We start from the raw sequence: 22,229 nt of genomic DNA, 5'->3' as shown, positions 1-22,229 counted from the left end.
GGTCGCTGCAGTTGAAATGAGCAGAGCTGCAAGATCTTACCTTTTGGCTTGCAGCATGTTCGGAGTGGTCAGAGTGAGGAAGTGGCAGATTTTATACACAGCGCTGCTTCCTTCCTTTCTGTGTTCACACAGACTGCTATTTTCTGGAGGGGGCTCACAGAGCAACTGCTGCTCTGTTACAACCTTTTCCTTAGATGCTATGCTGTGTGAAGGTGTTTTCCACAGCACTTATTGGTGCAAACAATTTATAAAAAAGAAAACAAAGTCACAAGGTCAGTGTAGAAGAGTTTTTATATGAAATTGTGTATTTGTCCACACCAGTTATTCCCACAATACTGAAAAGAAGTTGTGTAACACATAATAGAAACTTCCAGAAAGTCGATATAAAAAAGGAACAATCAAAGACTGTGTTGATCGAAAGATAATACCTGCACACACGCACACAAACATTATTGGACGGATTACTGAATGCACTGTCGAGGCACAGATGACCTCCATCCATCCATTTCCTATACCCGCTGAATCTGTCGGTTGGGTTGTGGGTGTTTGTGTGTGTGTCGGGGGGGGGGCTGAAGCCTATCCCAGCGGTCATCAGGTGAGAGGCGGGGTACACCCTGGACAGGCTGCCAGTCCATCAAAGGGCCACACAGACACAAGCAACCACACACATGCTCACACTCACTCCTAAGGAGGATTCTTAGAGACACCAGTTAACCTAACATGCATGTTTTTGGACAGTGGGAAGAAGCTGGAGTACCCAGAGAGAACCCACACACACTCACAGGGAGAACATGCAAACTCCACACAGAAAGGCCCCAGCCGGGAGTTGAATCTGAAACCTTCTTGCTGTGAGGTGACAGTGCTAACCACCACACCACCGTGCAGCCCGCACAGATGACCTGTTTTAGCTAAATGTAAAGTCCAGCTGCTGTTTTCAACCAACAGCTGCAACCTGAGAGTTACACTTCCTGATACAATTTCACTGAAAGAGACACAATGAAAGAGCAAAGTGACAACAAAGACACAAAGAGTCAACTATGGCTCAGGAAGTAGTGGGTATCCACCTGTCGGAAGGTTGGTGGTTTGATGCCTGACTCCTTTTGGTAAAATGTTGAACCCCAAACTGCCCATGTTTGTCATCAGCGATTGAAAAAGAATGGGTGAGTGGAGCTTGTATTGTAAAGCTGCGAGAGGTCAATAGGTTAACTGTTGCAATGTTTGCGGTCCGAATTTCGAAACACTTTATTTGAATGCATCTAACCGCTGGAAAAAAAAAAAAAAAAACACAGCAGCTAATCAGAGATTTTAGAAATCTGTTTTTCAGACTTAAAAACCTCTTACCTGTTACTGTAGTTAAATTTCTTTTTGAATCATCTTACCTAAACAGAAAATTTTAGCGGTCTTCATTTAACTTTGAACCAAGACCTTTTTGCCAATGGCTGTTCTCTATTTGGTTTTGAATCTTTTACTTTACTCAATGATTCAATACCTTCTTCCATATAAATAAAGGTTTGAATAAATAATGTATACTTCTGAGCAAAAGGGGGTCGTGAGTCTCAAATAAATCAGGTTACAAGGTCCAGTGCGTTGTAGCCTTTAGTGACATCTAACAGGATACAAATTAAAGACTGCAACCAACTGAATATCCCTCACCTTCCCTAGTACTCTGGGGACAAAATTAAACTCACAATCTAGACATGACTTTCTATTGAGCTCAGTTCATTAACATGGGTGTGCAACAGGGCAAAGGGGTGAGGAAGGCAACCAGCGGCATCTTTGGATATAAATTGCTTGCTATAAGGTAATGAAAACATGACGATTCTTACATTTCTGTCAATAGAATGCCGTGAATGATACACACTGAAACTTTCAAATCTCGCATGCATATAGTATACACACGGACACACAGACACACACTGAAAACTGCAAAACAATCCAGAAATTTACAAAAACAACACTGGTGTAAAAACATGACAATTCAAAAACATTTGGCAGGAAAAAAACTTATTTGTGAATGTGTATCCAGATGTGTGGAGAGATTCCTTCAGCAAAGGGTTTCCAGATGTTCAGATCCCAGCATCAAATGTATCCGTGTGGATCCAAGTTCCTCCATCAATACATGTTTTCTTTTCCCTTTTATTTCACTCTGACTTTGATGTGTGAGAAAAAAAACTTGGAAGCCATTAAGTTTTGAAACAAAATCCTCTCTGTACAATTATCTTTAAAAACATGAAACGAAAGCATGGCTTCCACACCAAGAATAATATTTTCAAATTTGTTCTGTAATTTAAAATACAACCATAATGAAAAAAATGGATGGAAGCATTTGTAATACCCACTGTTAACTTTGTGTCCCAACAGCCTGTTGACCAATATGGCTGTCTTTGGGAATCAAAGCCTCATGTAATAATGTCTCTGACTTTACTCCGTGTGTAGAAATGTCTTGAGCTGTAGCGTCTCTTCAACTGATAACCTGTCGTGATAGAAGCTGAGTCCTGTAAGCAGCTCAATGTCTCTGACTCGAGCGGTGTGAAACTGCATCCACTCCTGCACAAACTCAAATTTATCCGAGTCCTGAAGAGCAAAGATATATATATATATGAGAGACATGTTTCCAGCAGGTTTCCAGAGAAGAAGATACAAACGTGAATCATGAGTCAGTGGTGTTACTCACAGCACAGACTTCTGTGTAGTCAGGTCTGTGGGGCAGGATGAAGGACCTGGCCTGAAGTGGACCCTCACAGTTAAGAGGGCTAAAGGTCGAGTTACGGCAGCTGGTTAGGATCAAAAAGAAATGTGTCGGGATGGGAGCTTCATTCCTGTGGAGACCAGAGATGACAGTTTTTACAAACTGCTGTATTTAAATCTACAGCTTTATATGTTCATAAAAACATCTGAATACCTTATTTAGATCAGCTGAAGTCAAACAAAAAATACTGCAGGCATGAGACTTCTAACTACTGGTTATAGCACTAAAAAACCCAGCTAATCTGCCTCTCTGCAGCTGAGCATTTTGATAACTAAAAGTGATAAAACAACCCACCGACTATCATCAAATACCGGTTTGCACGATTGAGCACCATCTTGATTATGTTGGACATTATCACACTATTCAAAACTAAGTCCAAAGTGCTAAAGTAAAAAAAAAAACAAAAACAGAGACCTCCTACAGCCTTAGTTTTGGTCAAAGCACAAACTCTGTCCTCATACTAAGAAGCTGATTGAGAAAAAATATTTCCTGTACCACCTTACATTTACACAAATACATAGATAAACTCAAATGTTGCTGTGGGTTTAAACACGAAATAGTTGGGCTTTCAGACAAGACACTTACATGCAAAGGCTGAACAAATATTTCCATGTGGGCTTGCAAAAGGAAAGGTGTGGATGTGGTGGTTCTAATTATACTACTATGTATTCAGCTGTCTGCTCAGCTAAGAGTCATAAAAGGATATGGTTTAATACAAGTATAGTTAGTGGAAGCTGTGGCCCAGGATGGAGAGAGGGTCATCTACTAATCTGAAACTGGTAAGCTCAAACCCTGACTGTATTAAACAGAAATGAAGAATCCTTTCTGATTAGCCAAGAAAAAAAGTCGAGTTGCCTTCTTATGACAATGAGAATCTACACAGACATTGGACTGGAAAAGGGGTAAGGTTATATCTGCCATTGCTGCCACACCTTTGTCGTTTTCCAAATTCACATTCCCTTCAGAAATGATTGCACATTTATTTATTTCTTCACAACGCTTCACTTCAAATTCAATCCAAATTGTTTTTCCTGTGACTGCTCAGACGATAGTCTTGTAGAAGGTTTACACATAGATAAACTTACACACACAAAGAGCCCAGCAGTTGTTTACTTTAAGGCCAGTAAAAGCTAGAAGGCGGCAATGGCATAGCAAATGTACACTTATTTAGTTCAACTATTATCATAGAAGAAATCAAAATTATTGTTAACCAGGTACATGTGTCCAGCTGACTTACTCTGAAACTTTTCTGAGTGGATCCACATTTCCATCAAAGTCTTCATCGAATATTGGCCCACTGATGATGTTGACTCCATTCAGGTGATGTGAATAATTTGTAAGTATGGATAAATGGAAATGGGTCCAAACACCTGAGAAAACACACAAAAGATTTTAATGTCCCAACAGTACATCACATCGAATATGATACTACTGCTACTATAATGCTGTGATCTATCTATGATAAGATTATTACATTTAGTATTTTGACTGTACTCTACACTGCGTTGTTAAGGTTACACAGTGATCTCCTTCTCACTCATGCACAGAGGATGATGAGCCACCAGGGGGAAGCATGTGTTAGCTTACTGTTAGTCAGGCTTTAAACACAAAAGCTACCAAGTAGCTAAGCATTCAAGGGATTTCCGTCAGAATTAAAGAAAAAATACTGAGTCTCCCAGAAATGTATCCTTAACTTAATGAATAATTTCTTCTTTATATATGATGTGTAATTAAAACAAAATTAACAACATTTTAACTGAATATTTTTGTGATATAAAAAGTGTAGCAGGGCTGACTTGGGAAAATCTCCCCAGACTAAATTTTTAATTGGGATTTACCCAGGGTTAACTTAACTTAGTGTAAAACATGAGCATCAAATCAGGCTAAAAATATCTCCTTAAACAAGGTAGGTACAGGTACCTGCAAAGCAGAAATCAAGAAATATTTGAAATAACCGACTAACTTTTAAAAGTAGGAAACATTGGTGCCATGTTGCTGCTGAGGAGAGAGTCTGTCTCTGGACCATTGGCATTCAGATCTGTAGAGATAAAAACAGATGATGTGTTGAGTATGGGATTCAGTCATGAATTATAACACAAATTTCTAAAAGTGTGACACTAAGAAGGGATATAATAATTTGTGAGCTCAGAAGTAACTAAGAAATTAAATCCACAAGATGTTGGAGCTAAAATCAGGTAGTGAAATTGTCATTTAGGGTTGCAACTGATTCTTTATATCGGCCAATCACCTCTGTGTTTAAAATCAGGCTGCTTTTAACCCAACAAACAGTCGAAAACCCAAAAATTATGATGAAAGCCGGAGCCATAAACAGTTTAATCTCTTTGGTTGAAATTACAACTTGGTTGCTTATTAATTGACTAACAGATCGATTAATTTAATCTGTCACTAAATTGCACAAACCAGTGTCTGGACTGACTCTGTCAGAGAGAAAAGATATGAAAACTTTAATACAGCAATAACTTTTTGTGGTCACTCTCGCAGCTGTTGGAGGGCATTTCCTTCACTGTTTCACTTCCTTTATGGATGCCACATGTAGTTAAAATATTATTCACCCAAAATACACTGACTGTAAACCATCTCAATCAGAAGCAGCAGGATGTGTATCCCTCTAAAAGATGGCTACATTTTCACAGAAGAATTTCACTGAAATAACTTGAATCTAAAACCTGGGTGGGGACTACAAGCTGTGACCCCCTGCAACACAAACATATACAGCCACACACACTCACAGTTGGGGTGCAGCAGGCCATAGGACAGAGCAGAGTTGTCTCTGTAACGCCGACACAGCTGGCTGGCGGAAGGTGGGACGCGTACATCAGCACGAACACACGCCTCCAATTCTGCTCTTGGGGATCGGGTACTCATCTGAAAGAGGGAATAGGTCAGTAGTAGACAGTGTAGAACAGGAGTCCAAGCCAGTGCTCCAAATGTTGTGCAAGATCACTTGGCTCGGTTTGTTTTATTTGTGGATGTGGGTCAGCGAGGGTATTGCAGTGATTTTGTTTGCAGAGCTCTTTAAAAATAATAATCATTTCACATTCCACTGACATAGCAGAAAAACTGTATTTTTGTTCAGTCAAATTCTTGATAACGCTATGGTCTATGCTATGTGGTATCACTTTTATGGAACATTTGTATAGATTCAGAGAACACAGCATGTAATGGGGGAAAAAAAAAAGCTCAATGAAACTCTCTGACACTGTGGATCACAGTATACTGCTGAACAGGTTGGAAACCTGGGCAGGACTCAGCGGGACAGTCCTAGAATGGTTCAGGTCCTACTTGGAGGAGCGGAGTTATTTTGTGACCATTGGAAGCAATCAATCTGATCGAGTGGCTATGACATGTGGAGTTCCTCAGGGGTCAGTTCTTGGACCCCTTCTGTTCACCCTATACATGCTGCCTCTGGGTCAAATTCTGAAGAACTCTAGAGTCAACTACCACAGCTATGCAGATGACACACAGATATATCTCGCACTGTCTCCAGATGACTGCAGTCCTATAGAGTCATTGTGCGACTGCTTAGAGCAAGTCAAAAAGTGGATGAACCAAAATTTCCTTCAGTTAAATCAAGAAAAAACTGAGGTCATTGTGTTTGGCAACAAAGAGAAGAGGTTTGCTGTCAGTAAACACCTTGAGTCACTGTCTCTAGAAACTAAAGACCAAGTCCGGAACCTCGGCGTGCTGATAGACTCAGACCTGACCTTCAACAATCATATCAAATCAGTCACCAAATCAGCCTTTTATCAACTTAAGAACATATCCAGAATTAAGGGTTTCATGTCCCAAACAGATCAGGAGAAGCTGATTCATGCTTTCATCTCCAACAGACTTGACTACTGTAACGGTCTTCTGACTGGACTCCCCCAAAAGAGTCTCAAACAGCTGCAGCTCATTCAGAACGCTGCAGCCCGAGTTTTAACCAGAACAAAGAGATCAGATCACATCACCCCAGTTCTCAAGTCTTTACATTGGCTCCCGGTCAGATACAGAATAGATTTTAAAGTTCTGCTGCTCGTCTACAAATCACGGAATGGTTTAGGTCCAGAATACATGAATGACATGCTAGCAGAGTATAAACCCAGTAGAGCTCTGAGATCTGCTGACTCAGGTCAGATAGTGGAGCCCAGAGTTCAAACTGGACACGGTGAAGCAGCTTTTAGCTGTTATGCTGCACACAACTGGAACAAACTACCAGCAGAACTGAAATCAGCCCCAACTGTAAGCACTTTTAAATCCAGGTTAAAAACATTTCTCTTTCCGTGTGCTTATGGTTGAGTTTATATTTTTCTTTTTCCCCTCTTCTTTGATTGCTTTAATTTGTATTCTATTTTTAATTTTTTTCTTTAAATTGCTTGTTTTTATGCTGCTTTATGCTGTTCTTTTAAATGCCTTGTCTTTATGTAAAGCACATTGAGTTGCCTGTGGTATGAAATGCGCTATATAAATAAAGATGCCTTGCCTTGCCTTGCCTCAGAGCTGTGGTCCAATAAAAGGAAAACCTCATTCTAATTCCTGCTGACATTTGTACAACACTGAAAACTATTCAAAGCCTTTCATTCAGAAAATGTCAAATTACTCTGCACTATTACAAAATAACATTTTCAAGTTCTGCATTGAGAATAACTTGATAGAAAGGATGTGTTATCCAAATTAAAACAATTAAAAGGATGCTTTATTTATTGTATCGATATCTTTTTATATAACTACATATGCTGTAATCTAAAAACAGAATGTTGTTGATTGAATGTGGCTAATTTTAAACTGTTTTGTCTTCTTTGTTTTCGTCATGTATTTATCTGCCAATCTCTTATAAACTGACCAACTGATTCACTGGCTCATTCAGCAGCACTTGTATAACCTATGGTATAGTATTAAAGAAAAAAAAACAAAGAAAAAATGAAAAACCTTTTCATACGTTTGTCATAATATTTTGTAAACTAGAAACAGTTACTAAGGTTTAATTTTTTAACAACCAGTGCTGTATTTAATGTTCATGTCAGTTAGAATAAGATAATAAAATATCACATAAATTATATCAGACACGAGGAAAGAAATTTGCATCAAATCAAATCAGTTCATGTTAATTTGAATTTAAATGGACACTCTTTCATTGATATCACACAACTTTCCAGAAAACTAATCAAAAATATTTCAAATTAACTTATGAATAAGATAAAGTGTTTTTTGTGCCTAGAAAAATGTAGAAAATGAACTAAGCATGCAGATCCCTCCCCCTCCCTCTCTGCTGTGCTTCAGCTCTGTCTCCAAAGCCCCTCCCTCTGGACGAGGCTTGTATGTACATGCAGGGTAGTATCTATGGCAACAATATAACTTCTTCTGGCTCCAACTGGTTGTTTCCGGTTTACTAGAGCACGTAAACCAGATTTAACAGAATATTTGTCACATGTATTAGAATGTCAACAAATATTTTCATTTAATTTCCTTCAAGTTATTGTGTTTTGCAGCAATTGATTTTCAAATAGAAAAAGTATCTCTAAGATAGCTTTGTTTTGTCTAGCTGTTACTTAAGCTATGAATCTTTTGAGCAGGCTTAATTTTGCCTGTGCTGTATTTGGATAACACATCTACACTTACTCTATCATTCAGACAAGATAATACAACAGAGTAAACTTTCCCCGGAATGTATTACTCTGCCTGAGATCATGATTTACATGAAAGCTCAACCGCACAGTGAGAAAGACAAGAGCTGCTCGAGCAACCATAAGCAGAGGCGATGAGTAACAGCTGCTTCAGATGCTAAACAACATCTTCCAATCTGCTGCCAAGCCGTAACCACAGAAAAAAATATAACTGGGACAACCTCAACTGAACATGCTAAGTTTAGAGATAAAAGACAGATCCAAGCGGTACACTAACCAAAGGCTGGATGGTGTACGACACCCAGAGGGGCATGAGGCGGTCTTTACTGTATCCGTTGAGGTAGTCAGAGTGGTGCAGTAGACAGAAGGAGGCATCTGACTGGACAACGCGAGGGGTGCCAAAAGGTTGGTGGAGGCGACGTAAGTTGGCTTTAGTTCCTAAAGAGAAAATGTACAGTGTTACACAATCATTTCTCCAAAAGTCATAATGAATGCAAAGTTAACTTAGATAGAACTCACTTGAATTAGTTGTTGTGAGATTTCTGTTCATTTCTGTCTCCTGAAAAGAAATTCACCCATCTTGTAAGTAAGATTAGCTTGATTGTTAGTTAATTGGTTCAGGGTATTAGGAATGTTGAGAGTAAAAACGAGTTGTGTTGAGTGAGTTTTTGACCATTTGATGTCACTTTTAAAGGTTTAGGAATTTAGTTTTGTTAGAAAACAATGTTCATGGTAACACATCAAATATCTGTCAAAGACACTAAAGAAAAAGTTCGGACTTTGAATACACGAAATTTTGATTTCTATAAAAATCTGAGGCTCTCCAGTATCTCTGTTTACGATGAATGTCTGTACTAAATGTCAAGACAAACAATCCACTTTTCTCTTTGTACTGACCTCACTATATAAAGAGGCAAAAAGCAGTCTGGTTAGAACATACCACAGCCATGGTTTGGGATGAACAGTTGCAGTGCAGGTTGTCAGTGGGGGCGGGGTCAGTTGCCTCACAGGTAGTGTCATGGGAGAGCTGAGCCGGGTGCACTGGCTGGTTGACGGGATGCTTCAAGAGATGGTTTAGACTGCCGTGGGTCCCGTTGTTTGGGGCCGGACGAATACCGAGAAGATCTGGTGGACAAAGAGAGAGGAAGACATCACATATTGTACAGAACAAAGGACCATCACACGGTACAGACCAGAACATGTAGAGTTGATCGGAAAGAAAAGAAATTCTATAACCATCACAGATAACTAATATAACTTATTTAGTGAAGAAATCATGGATTACATATACAGTGATTCAGTAAAACTAGGCTACTGTGTCAAAGGTAGCAAGTAACACACACACACACACACACAAAACAAGCTTTCTTTGCTAAACAAAACCATAAAGTTTGTTTTCACTATCTTGAAACCCTTCAGGGTGCTACCAGACATGACCAAATATTACTTAAACCATATGTAGAGAAGTATAAAGACACATAAAAGAAGCATAAAATATGCAGTCCATAAGTAAACCATACTACCTTAATAAATCATCTAGAGTAGAACAATGAACATCATCTGTTGGCTGTAAACACGTGGAAGCAGCTTGGTTGTTTTTCACTGCAATGGTGCACATATTGTCTGTCTTTCCTCATTCTGACTTTCAAATAGCTGCATCTAAAATGTACTGGATTTTCTGTGCATTGTACTGAACCTGCCATTTTATCCAGTTACTCATGCTAGTGTCTCTTCTTTTCCCCTCACTTTGGTTGATGTGGTTGCCTTTTATTCCTGCTGTGCTTTTTTTGGCAGCCGAGCAGCAAACAGAGATTCGGAGAAGCATATCTTTTTCCTCTTCTAACCTGAACCTAAACTGTCAAGTATCTTTTACAGTCAAGCAGCTGTTTTCATAAAGGAGATGAAAAATGTCTCACTAAGCCATCAAAGTCAGAGAAAGGAGCAAGATTTAGCCTAACATCTTATCATGTTGAGTCAAAGAAATGTTTTGGTGTCTTTATTTTGTGGACATGAATTCATGATGATTAATGGTGATGATTTTGGCTTGTTTTGAAGCCACAGAACCTGGTCACCTTGCAGTCATTATACTGACTATGTATTCCAAATGTGAGAAGCTAAAGTTAGGCCAAAATTGAGTCACGCAACAGGACGCTAAGTACAATAGCAAATCTAGAACAGAATAGCTGTTACATTGAACCAGTCAAAGTCCAGACATGAACCTAACTGAAATGTTGTTTTAGGAGAGCTGTGCATGAATGAATGCCCACAAACTTCAATGAATTTTAGCAACATTGCAGATGAAATTGTTACAGTATGTTATTGTTATAGTTCTGTGGTGTTGCTAATCTGAAATTGTTTTTACCTCATTTTAAGAACTGGCATGGACCAGATGAGTTTTTATTAAATCCTGATACGAAGACCCTTATAACTCAAAGAGGGTGTACTTTCTTTTTCGTATGATTAAAGATTGGCATAAGTGTCTTCCTGAGCCAGTGCATTTCACAAAACATCTACTGACTAAAGAATCATAGTGAAGTTACAGGAGGATGAGGTAAAGTGAGAAGCGTACGCTCGCAACAACCACAACTCACCACACATGAGGTTATATATTTCAATGTTTTCAAAGGGGCGCACAACTGTGTTCTCTTTAAATCCTGGACCATAGCCGATGAAGATTGCCTGAAAACAACAGATAACATGATAACTTTCATAAAGTTCTTTCCAGAAGTTTTGAAGATAAAGTCTAACATTTAGGAAGCGTACTTTCAGTCAACTGCAGTCTCTAAACAGCACCGCCCACAAGTTTGTGAACTAAAAACCGTCATCTAAACTCTCTCTGTAAACAACAACATGCCAAACACTCATTACCATAATTAGATCGTGCGTAAATATTTGAAATGGACAAAAGCAGTAAAAGGGTTTTACATAACCTTGAAAATGCTATAGGTTTCTTTTCTAGGACAGATAATGGGGTGGCATTCAGCGATATTTGTAGGTGAGTAAACTATGTCTATTTCAAGCACACTTTGACTGCCCTTTTTTTTTAGAGAATCAGCAGGCCTGCAGGCTAATTATACCAAGTCAAGTTCTCGTTAAAACCATGTCTGGAAATATACTGTGACACACTGCACAGTGATGACTAAGATTAGGTGGAAATCAGTAAAGCTTAGCGTGTGTTGGCAGTAAGAAAGTGCTGAACTCAGAGCTTCTGAGTTCCTGTGTCTCATGTGTATTTTAGACATTTTTCAAAGTATTAGCTCCGATGTCTACTTTGCATTTGGTTTTCAATTTGTACAAAGTAAAACGGAAATAGTCCAGTAGGATGTGGACTCAAATACAGTGGCAAGACAAGTCATTGCAATTGTTTTAAAACATGGTCTGAAGGATCTAATAATGTCAACATCTCCATCTTGAGAATAGGATTTTACTTTTATCCTTATTAAGAGCAATTCAGTCCGATCATTAGACATACCAAATGGTCTAGTTTTGGAACAGCTGTGCCAAATTGTCATTTAAGAAATCATTCAGAAACTGATTTCTGCAAATAAAGAGTTGGTAACTTTAACACTTGTTGTGTTGAAAGAGTTTGAACAAAAAACTAGGAATCAACAGAAGGGATGAACGTTAATTTCCTATTTATTGCTAAGCATACTTGAACTGCTGAATATAAAATATATATGTGTGTGTGTGTGTTTCCCTCTTATCAGTGTTAATGATCACAACTTCCTGTTCTCTTAGAAACACTGTTATATGAGTTAATCATCAGTTATAAACACATATCATTCCTTCCTCTGACCTGCATGTTGGTGAAGATGTTATCAGAGCCATGGAAACCACCAGAGCAATACTTGATTTCCCCCTTGTTGCTGAGGAGAGAAAATAAGATTTTTTCCTTAGATGAAAGAATACGGGAATAAAAACACATAAAAAGTTACTAAAACACTACCCTGATAGCTATTCATGTGTATTCGTGTATTTCATCTCATTTTAAAGAAACACCTCATCCCATTACCCATCGAGTCATATTACAGGGCAGTTTATTGTCTGTCAAGGCAATGGATTTATTTCTCCAGCCTAAAGCAATTTTCCACAATTACATGGTTGCTATCCTTCAAAGGTTTGGACAACCTCTCTCCCCCATACTTTATTCATTATATATAATTGCAATCACTAATTACTGTAAATGCTTCAACCTCTGTTTAGGTAAATATCTTTTTCTTGTTAGACATCTAAACCTGACACCTTCAGAGATTTTACATAAAATGTGTCAGCGCCTTAAGAGTTGGTATAAAATCTATCAAACACTAGAGTTTCTATAAACTATTTGAAATAGCTAGTCTGCAGAAAACAGTACAATGACACTAAGTGCTGCATTTATGACATTTTAACAAGCTATTATTAAAATAAATACAGCTGCAGGCTCTTGATATCAATTTGAATATTATTCCTTCAGGAACAGGCCCAATATTAGCCAACTATTATGAAACCGGGTTAAACTTGAAAAAAAAAACACATCCTCTTACACTTCCAAGGTTTTACGTATCAGAAAAAAATATACATCATCTAGTGAATACCACCACAGATTAACAACAACAAATCACATATTATACCGTGGTATTATTCAATTACTATAAATGATTCTATTATCTATTATAAGTACCTTTGTTGCTTTTAACAAAACTAAGCCAAAATAGGTAGTGTGTGAAAGCACAGCCTTGCTGTTTCATTAGGTATGAAGACATTTAGTAGCAACCAGGTGCACATTCTTATTTCATATGACTGCACATCATGATAATCATCAGTTCAGAACTTCTTGAAAATACTTTATCTTGTCAGTTATTACCTGACTCAGCTTACCAACACTAATTTTCAGGCTTAATTATACTCCAGTAAACTGTCTGTGTTGAAGAGTTCCTGGCACAACCAGTTGCCACGATGCATGGGGAGGGAAAATGTCTAGAGAAGACAACACTCCAACAACACTTGCAGTATATAGAACAATCTTATAGTTGACGAGCTTCTGTTTGACTTTTTGCCTCTAAACACCACAAGTGTTGTTGGAGTTCTGACCTCACATAGAAGGGACTAACATTTTTTTTATTTTTTTTATTTTTTTTATTAAAGGATCCCCATTAGCTTGTGCCATAGCAGTTCGCTAGTCTTCCTGGGGTCCTAATTCAAAATACATCACATAATTTCAATTAAAAACCATACAGATATACATGCATTAAAAGTTCAAAAAGTCCTAGTAAAGTAAAATACATTCACAAAACAATTATAGCAAATAGTTCTAACATGCAGTGCTGCCACATTGCTTACGTCCAGCTTTGAACACTTAATAAAACAATATAAAAATACAGACTATACAACTTGAGCCATTCAACCATTCAAAAGATGCACTCTTAATCTCTTTTTAAAGGATTTTTTGCATTTGACTTCAGCTGATTTCAGAGCACAGTTGGATGAACTAATAGTAAAAATCTAAACAAAGATCACTGACGAGTCACTTACAGTGCTGCCTGCCAACCTGCCTTCATATAAAGGTGACCCCTCTCTATGCGTTTGTTGTTAGCATAGTGCATCCTTTTGGGGAGGTTTTCTTTGAGGTAAGGTCTCATTGGCTGGTCAGGGGTCCTGCACTTCAGAACAGACACAGATGAGGAGAATCAACACGCAGCAGAGAGAGAATGGGACTGTTTGTCACGAAACCACGCAAGCAGATAATTTTTCATTCTTCTTATCAATACAAAAGCCGCATTTGGAATATTTGGCATACCGACAGGTTCTTCACCAAGCCCTCATAGTTGACTGGGGAAAGAAACAAAGGACAGGGTCAGCCTTCCTGGTTTCAAATAGACTCACACCCAGTGATGTTGCAAAGTTGCAAGGAAGGTAAGGAGGGCGTTTATGACCAGAACTCACAGGAAAAGTAATCCTCTGGGAGGCGCTTGGGTCTGATGCGAGCAGCTGGGCCTTGGATGACAGTAAAGTCAGACGTCTGTTGCTGGTAATTTGCAACAAACGATGCCTTTTCACATGAAGCCTGCTCCATGCCTGTTTAAAAAGAGAAAAATACCATTTTGCCTCAGAAGGAAGTCAAATGTTACATGGTAATGAGTTTGTTAAGGCTTCTGATCAGATCATAGGTGCATTATTATCCCTTACAGTCTATGTTTTTGGTTCCTCTGTTATGATGTCATGACGCTACTTTAAAGTAGTGAAGTTTCTGCTAAGATGACTGTCTGAACTCTCAGGTTTTAAACTGTTTGCATTAAGTCCCATAGTGGTATTGTTTAACTTCATGATTGACATGTGTTGACAGTGTTTTGGGCGTGACATGTGAACCCCGTTGAGTCTGTCTTGTATTTTGTGCCTCATGACAAACTGCAGATTAAAAACTACTAGAGTGCGTTAAAGTTGAAACCTTCTCTTGGAAGTAATGCCTTTGATGAGGATGGCTGGGCATCGCCCTGGGCCACATTTACTCCGACTCATTGATCTTTAATATAATTACAAGGCTAAACATATGGTCCCCAGATATCCAGAGAATCTTCTCCTTGGAAAACCAAAAAAACCTACAAATTTTCGGCTACTGAGAGCAGCTTTAGCTCTCACATCTCGTTTGTTTATTATTGCTGACAGTGGCCTGTAGTTTTTCCTGGAAAAGGTGCATTGTCTCAACCAAGTTAAATATGTGAAGCTGACGGTAAACAATCAAAGAACCCTTCTCTGTTAGATAGTGATGCCATGCCTTCCTACTGTGACACCACAAAGTCTAAGTAATGCAAAGCTTTTAAAAAAATCAAGTTTTTTTTTTGAGTAAATGAGTTGTTGGTCTTTTATCCCCTCAAAAACAACAATTTTCTCTCTTTGTATGAAATTGTGTTTCTTGTACTTCAAAACCACCCTATATTTATTCAAATTTCAAACAATGTAAGTTCACACTGTTCACAATCTATCCCAGCTGTGTGGACACTGTAGTTATCTCACCGTGGTCAGATATGATTATTATGTTGACACACTTATGCAAGTTTCTCGCTACAAGGCCATCCATCATCCTGCCAAGAATCCTGTCGACCTTTTCCAAAGAATCTATCACCTGAGGAGAGAACAGCGCGTTAAACCTTAACACGGTCAATGTGCTGATCTGGGTGAAAAACAGTGTTTACATACAACGTGGTTTTGCACTAGAATTCCCCACAGCTTACTTACGATAATATGTAATTGACAAATATAATGAGCCAAAACGATTTGTGGGTCATTATTTTAAAACATGAAAAATGTATAAATGGAAAACCAAAAGTTGCTTAAATTTTGATTGAATGTCAATACAAGATGCATTCAATGACAAGACAGTAAACTGGCAACTATTTGAAAATCATTCTCATTTGCAGAACTAGTGTGTTTTTTACTCAAATCAGAGAGATAAGTACATATTTCAAAGCAATATATAGCAGTTTTCTAGACTTATTGACCAGTCAAAGCACGTTTACACTACAAGCCAAATTCACACACACTTTCAAACAGGACTTCTTTGTTTACATAGTTATACGTGCTCTCACATGCTGACGAATGCATCATAGGTATTAATCAGCCTCTGACGCATGGGGTTCTGAATGCGAATAAACAGTGGACTTCCTCTCAGCGAAGATTTCAGTGAGAAATGTTGATACTTTTTAAACTGGTTTGTTGTTCTTTCAGTTAATCAATAACCTGCTTACAGTTGCAGGTTTAGTGAGTAACTGACCTGTCGACTTCCTGGGCCATAATAATGTCCTGAAGTGTCCGGTTCATCCAGATACAAAGTGTAAAAGTCAGGTCTAAAATCAAAAACACAACAGTTAAGCGTGGTTTTCGTAATTCATTGTAGCCAACACTGGAAGGGTCATGATGAACAGGTTGTACCTTTCACCCTCAGGAAGACTGAGCCACTCAAGCACTGTTGACACTCTAGTCTCAAATGAGAGGCTCCTGCACACAAGAGGCTTAAAGTGATTTATGAAGGCATTACTACTTTCATGCATTATTCCTTACAGTTTAACCTAAAAACAAATATATCATAATGACATTGCTCTTACTTATCATAAAGCTTGTAGTAATTTGGAAAGGTGCCATTGATGGCTACATCAGAGCCAGGCCAGAACAAAGTTGCCGTTCTCAGCTTCTGACGCATGGCAGTGATCCAAACCTGAGGAGAGGAGAAATGGAAGTGAAGGAGATGATAGAAGAGGAGCAGTGTCATTCAGGATGATGATTAATTCAGAGCGAGCTGTAGTAGAGTAATGACAGCAGGGTTTAGTCCATTAGTATAAGTGTAATCCCTCACAGCCAAGTCCAAACTGAAGGAAATCTAACAGCCTGTGTTTAGTCTAAATCAGTTTCTATTAGATCAGTCTGTAGGTACAAGTGCTCTATTTATGCAGCAGAGTTATGAACAAGGTTTGGCAGATGCACTTTGTTGTATTGGTATAAAATTAATTTAGTCCTTCTGAAGAATTCAGTCCCGCACAGTAAACTGCTCGACAGATCTGTCTCTCCTTCTCTCCTTGGAAAGCCATAAGGCTGCTGCATGGGGGACTTTTGAGAGGAGCAACTTGTCACACAGTACAGGAATTAGATTTATGAAGCCTCTCATTCAAATGGAAACCACAAAGCGTTTCGGCAAGCACAACTTGCAGCCCCCACAGGCTGTCATTTAGCACGAGCTGAATCCATAATCATATCAAGAAGCTCATAACTGGGAGAGCAAATTACAGCACGACCTGAGTATGTTCCACAGTTCTTACACAAGGACAAGTGTCTTCTGAATCATGTTAGGTTTTCCATAAATCAGGGTGTGTAAACTTTCACAACCCAGTGACTCAAACTCAAACGGGAAGAGGAAATGTGACATATGTATTGCTCAAAATGCCAATTTGACACCTAGCTCCTTTCCGGGCTCATTTCTCCTTCCCAGTGTAAAACCTCTTTATCAAAAATTACTTTTGGCCTTCATAATGCTAATAATTACAGGACTGCAATTCCACTTTTATACAAAATATCTACAGATCCACTTACTGGTTCTCCAAGGTACCAATTTGAGTTGATTTTCTCATTAGTTTTCAAGCTGAAAAAAGCGTTTCGCGTGACATCGTACATCTTGTTGTCCACAATCCCATGAGACTCGGGATAAAGACCCTACAGGAGTCAGAGGTAAAATAAACACACAGTCACAGTGAGTCGCTTTGATACTGTAGCTACACCCTCTCCATCTTTCTAATCTAAATGTTGCTGGCAACCACAGCAGTTGATTTAAATTACAGGATTCCACTGTGTAAGACCCTCAGTTCAGTGATTTTTCCATGCATAAGTAAGCTATTGGGCCTAAACAGTGCAGAAACTTTGTACTATTTGGGATAAATACACAGTGTATTGCAGAGAAAAGCCTTGAAGTTTACTCTTAAACAGAGCAGCAGTAGTGGGAAGCCACTTTTATTAAAGCAGTGCTTTTAATTAAAAGCTACTTTCACTTCATATTTTACACTACTTTATGCTTCTACTTGACTACATCGAAGGAAAACATTTATTTGACAAATTTAATGAACAGAACTTAAAAAATATTCAGAATCTTCAATGATTAAACTAGTTGTTTCTAACATTTTAAAGTCATAAACCCATATAAGTGCTTGCATACTTTCTGTATATCTCCTGAAAGGATTTCTGTTTTCTGTTTAACCTATTTGGGATTTTGACTTAAACTTGATGAATGTTTACATTTTTACACTGATCCTGAAAGACAATAAGAGTCTTTTCTTCCATAACTCACAACCAAGCAGACAAATCCTCTCTTTGTTACCAACAAATCAACTCATGACTCCCACTGGAAAGACTTACAGTCACAATAGTGTAGTGGTTGGGGAAGGTCTTTGTAGGATAGGTAGGCCTCAAGTATGGTGTTGTTGTTCCGGCATTTCCTGCAACACAATAAAGTTCAGTCATACCAGGATATCTGGTAAAACATTGATAGAGCTTGGGAGTCGATTATTTCTATCACTTACGCAACTTGTTGATGATGGGCAAGTGGCTCTCGTGATCTTTGAGATACTTTGCCCGGAAACCGTCCAAAGACACCAGGATGAGAGGAGGCTTGGAAAACCTGAGCAGGAAAAAACAGCTGATTAATGGAACCTCTTGAGGGGAACTCTGAAGTTGGTTTGAGAAAAGGAAGTGAAATAATCAGTCACCAGGAGACGCAGATATGATCAAATTCCATCTCTTCCGTCTTTAGTGACTAAAAACTCTGCTATGACTACCAGCATTTAGCAAACTGTTCTTCTGCTGTTTGGCTGTGAAAAAAAGTTTGATGTTTGTTTACATAAACGGATACAGGTCGTTTAGGCCATTGGCGTTTAGGCCGCAGTCGTTTAGGCCCCCCTGCAGTCGTTTAGGCCGACAGAGGAGTCGTTTAGGCCACAGGGAGCAGTCGTTTAGGCCAGGCTACCTGAGCAGCTGAAATCTTTATTATTGTACATTCGTTATTATAAGATATAAGTCAGCTCTACTGGTCTGTCTGGGTAGCCTACATATCTATGGTAAATTATTTAATAACCAACTTTAGTGTGGAAACGTTTTTTTTATTTAATAAATGGTGATTTATAAATTCATAAAATTGTGGAAATAATCACATGGCCAATATTTACCATAGATATGTAGGCTACCCAGACAGACCAGTAGAGCTGACTTATATCTTATAATAACGAATGTACAGTAATAAAGATTTCAGCTGCTCAGGTAGCCTGGCCTAAACGACTGCAGGGGGGCCTAAACGACTCCTCTGTTGGCCTAAACCACTGCGGCCTAAACGCCAATGGCCTAAACGACCTGCTCCCACATAAACCATACAGAGATCTAAGTTTGAACTAAAACATAAAGTTATATGTTAAAAAATGTTAACAAAATGAAGGCTTTAGCTGATCAGAATGGGTCAATACTAGGCCTGTCACATCTAGTTATTCAGTTTAAGTTAATGGAATCAATCAGTGCCTCTTTAATAACATTAATAGACTAAAGTTTGAAAGGCTAAATATAGGGAGGACAAGATATTGTAGAAAGGTTTACAGTGAAGACGTTTCCATAACTTTGTCTCTGAACATCAAAAAAACTGTTTTTCAATCAAACATCTGAAGTGCATGTTCTCAGCTTTAATCCAGAGTATAATTTAGAAGCTATTTTCAAAGCCAATCTCTTATTTGTAAGGGGTTCAAATGTGTACAACTTAATTGGCATAACCATAAAGGTTTATTTTGGATTGGCTGCCTGAAATCTGGAACTTATCGACTCATCACCAAAGGCGTTTCATCCTTTTCTATCCTTTGCGATGATTTGTTAGGCCTTTACTGCAGTTATGTTCAGTTGTTGTTTGGTTCTTTTTGGTTTTTCTGTCTGAAGTTTTGTCTTCCCAGATGGGTCTGTTTTTTATCTTCATAAGTGAGGAATAAATCAAGATTGGTTAAAGTTAAAACTTCCAAATCTCAAAGAGTCCTATAAGTTATTGAAAGATGTTGCCAATGAATTGCTTTTACAACTGTAATGATGAATAGTAATTTTATATAATTATGTTGTGCTTTTTTAGTCTTGTTCACCACACATTGTCCTTTTGTTATAGATAATAGTATTGCTCAATTGATATCTTTTTCAAAGAAATGAGGAGATTGAGGGATTGGTACTCCTCACTACATTTCCTATTACAAACCTGAAGTGGGTGTGGCTTGTAATGAGAGTGTGGTCTGAAGTGGGTGTAAACTGTGTTCTTACACGTTGCAGATGGATCCTGTTGGAATATTTCACTTCTTTATCTTCAAAAACTTAGTTGCTTTCATGGTATCTTTTGAGTCATTGTTTATCTGTGTCGTACATCAGTGTTGCTGCATGTGGCTGAATCTGAGAGGACAGTATCTTTCTGTTAAATGCAAATTCATCTGGCTGCTTCTGTCTTCTGCCACATCATCAGTACACACCACTGACTCAGTACCACTGAAAACCATGCATGATCCAACTGGCTGCTCATGCTTAACAGATGAGGTTGTTTGATTCTGAACACGAACTGTTCCAAACTGTCAACACACTTATTTCTTAACATCATTCCAAGGCAGTTTCATCTTTTATCTGATTTTTTTTTTATCTGTCCAAAGACTCTTCCAGGACAATTGTCTTTTTTAGATGATTTTGGGAAAAGTCTAATCTGGCCTCTTTATGCTTGAGGCTATGAATAGTTTTCACCTTCTGGCGAACCCTGTATTTGCTCTGGTGAAGTATTCTCTTTATAGTTAGCCTGCCTCCTGGAGAGTGTTCTTCACTTGGCTGGAAGTTGTGAAGCAGTTTTTCTTTACAATGGAAAAGTTCACATGTTGTCATCCGGTGCTAGTGAGGCCTTTTTAAAGTTGCCATTTTACACCAGTACATTCTATTTCTTTCTTTCTTTCTTTCTTTCTTTCTTTCTTTCTTTCTTTCTTTCTTTCTTTCTTTCTTTCTTTCTTTCTTTCTTTCTTTCTTTCTTTCTTTCTTTCTTTCTTTCTTTCTTTCTGTTGATTTAGGAGTTCCTGATATTTCATTTGACCATGTTGTACAACTTGCTGAAGAAAAAGCTGCACATGGAATCAACTCCAGACCCTTTATCTGTGAAAAAAGTCTAAAGACCGAACCAGACATAAAAAAAAGAGTGTGGTTTACCACTAGAAAGCAACGTAATGAAACCCAGCAGAATGAGTGACTGATGAAAAAGGAAAACACAGACGACATTCATGGATCTGATATTTTCAGACCCAAAATAACTTCAGCCATACTATGATGAGTCTGTTTGGGGTTACTCCCATACCAAAGCAGCAACACACTAATGTGAGCTCATCTCATCCAAACATACAGACACTCACACTATTCACCAACACATGCCTGATTAGTCAGAGTCATTAGCCCAGTTTCCATAGAGACAGCTACTTGTTTTCCCAATAAAATGACTCCATCAGAAAAAAACACAAGCCATGTATTGGGGTTGTTTACACACTTCTAAAAACACAAAGAAGTACAGACTAAACTGCCAGACAGCGACAGGAAAACCTCTACTTCTCTCTGTAGTCACAGTTTAATTTCCACCAAGAGCTGCCTGCAGGGAATAATGGTTCCAACTGAGGATAACAGTGGGCGACACAGCTGATTTGTTTCATTCACAGCAGCAAAACATGCAGCAGCATATCCCTCAGAAAAGAGAGGATGAGCTGACATCATCCAAAACAGGCCCTCTACGAGCTGAGACATTGCATACTTTCAAAACTGCACCGTTTCCCACATTATAGCAATAAAACAGGAGTATTTCATTACCCAGGTGGACACTGTGGCTGTTGATGTTCCTCAGAGACCTGCATCCAGTCGTCTCCACCTGGTAGAGAAGAGGAAAGTTATGGGTGAGAAGAGCAACGTTTCCTGCTGTGCATAGTTCAATTAAATGGAATGGTTGAATCATATGACTGCCATCCAACAGGATGTAAAAGTGCACAAATGAACAGTGAAGCCAAATTTTCTATCCACAGTCATGTGATGAGGCAGAGACAGACGATGACTGAGTGCCCCATGTGCTTTCAAGCCAGTAAAGTCTTTACTTTATTTTTTTAGGAGCAAAAGAGAGCTCTTTGCGAATGAAGAGTACAGACAGACTCCATCAACTGACTCCATGAACAGATGGGGGAAAAAAATCTCAACTTTATGCCAGATTTTGCTCTGGACAGCATATGCTTACATACAATGGAAAACATCTGGATATGATTTTCTTAGTAACAAACCAGGATGAATCAAACTTTTTCCTGAAAGCAAAACACAAAACAAGT

The 22,229-nt window shown here is 38.5% G+C and overlaps 1 protein-coding gene across 1 annotated transcript in view; it reads right to left on the bottom strand.

Annotated features, from left to right (window-relative positions):
* Positions 1 to 278: 278 nt before the first annotated feature.
* Positions 279 to 22,229, bottom strand: part of enpp1 (ectonucleotide pyrophosphatase/phosphodiesterase 1) — a 29,605-nt gene continuing 7,654 nt past the window's right edge. Inside the window, exons 3-23 of the mRNA XM_075459095.1 lie at positions 21,727 to 21,784; positions 18,411 to 18,508; positions 18,247 to 18,326; positions 17,431 to 17,550; positions 16,452 to 16,561; positions 16,279 to 16,344; positions 16,121 to 16,193; positions 15,364 to 15,472; positions 14,296 to 14,427; positions 14,150 to 14,181; positions 13,885 to 14,012; positions 12,170 to 12,239; positions 10,965 to 11,052; positions 9,314 to 9,498; positions 8,893 to 8,932; positions 8,651 to 8,811; positions 5,500 to 5,635; positions 4,713 to 4,787; positions 3,987 to 4,119; positions 2,675 to 2,819; positions 279 to 2,574 (exon numbers count right to left, since the gene is read on the bottom strand). Of these exons, the coding sequence (XP_075315210.1) occupies positions 2,422 to 2,574; positions 2,675 to 2,819; positions 3,987 to 4,119; positions 4,713 to 4,787; positions 5,500 to 5,635; positions 8,651 to 8,811; positions 8,893 to 8,932; positions 9,314 to 9,498; positions 10,965 to 11,052; positions 12,170 to 12,239; positions 13,885 to 14,012; positions 14,150 to 14,181; positions 14,296 to 14,427; positions 15,364 to 15,472; positions 16,121 to 16,193; positions 16,279 to 16,344; positions 16,452 to 16,561; positions 17,431 to 17,550; positions 18,247 to 18,326; positions 18,411 to 18,508; positions 21,727 to 21,784 (2,192 nt within the window). The 3' untranslated portion in view covers positions 279 to 2,421. The remainder of the gene's footprint in view (positions 2,575 to 2,674; positions 2,820 to 3,986; positions 4,120 to 4,712; positions 4,788 to 5,499; positions 5,636 to 8,650; positions 8,812 to 8,892; positions 8,933 to 9,313; positions 9,499 to 10,964; positions 11,053 to 12,169; positions 12,240 to 13,884; positions 14,013 to 14,149; positions 14,182 to 14,295; positions 14,428 to 15,363; positions 15,473 to 16,120; positions 16,194 to 16,278; positions 16,345 to 16,451; positions 16,562 to 17,430; positions 17,551 to 18,246; positions 18,327 to 18,410; positions 18,509 to 21,726; positions 21,785 to 22,229) is intronic.

This window comes from Odontesthes bonariensis, chromosome 24, assembly GCF_027942865.1.
Source record: "Odontesthes bonariensis isolate fOdoBon6 chromosome 24, fOdoBon6.hap1, whole genome shotgun sequence".
Classification (NCBI taxonomy): Eukaryota; Metazoa; Chordata; class Actinopteri; order Atheriniformes; family Atherinopsidae; genus Odontesthes; species Odontesthes bonariensis.
The sequence above is the reverse complement of the archived record's forward strand: the minus strand, read 5'-3'. Positions and strand labels throughout refer to the sequence as shown.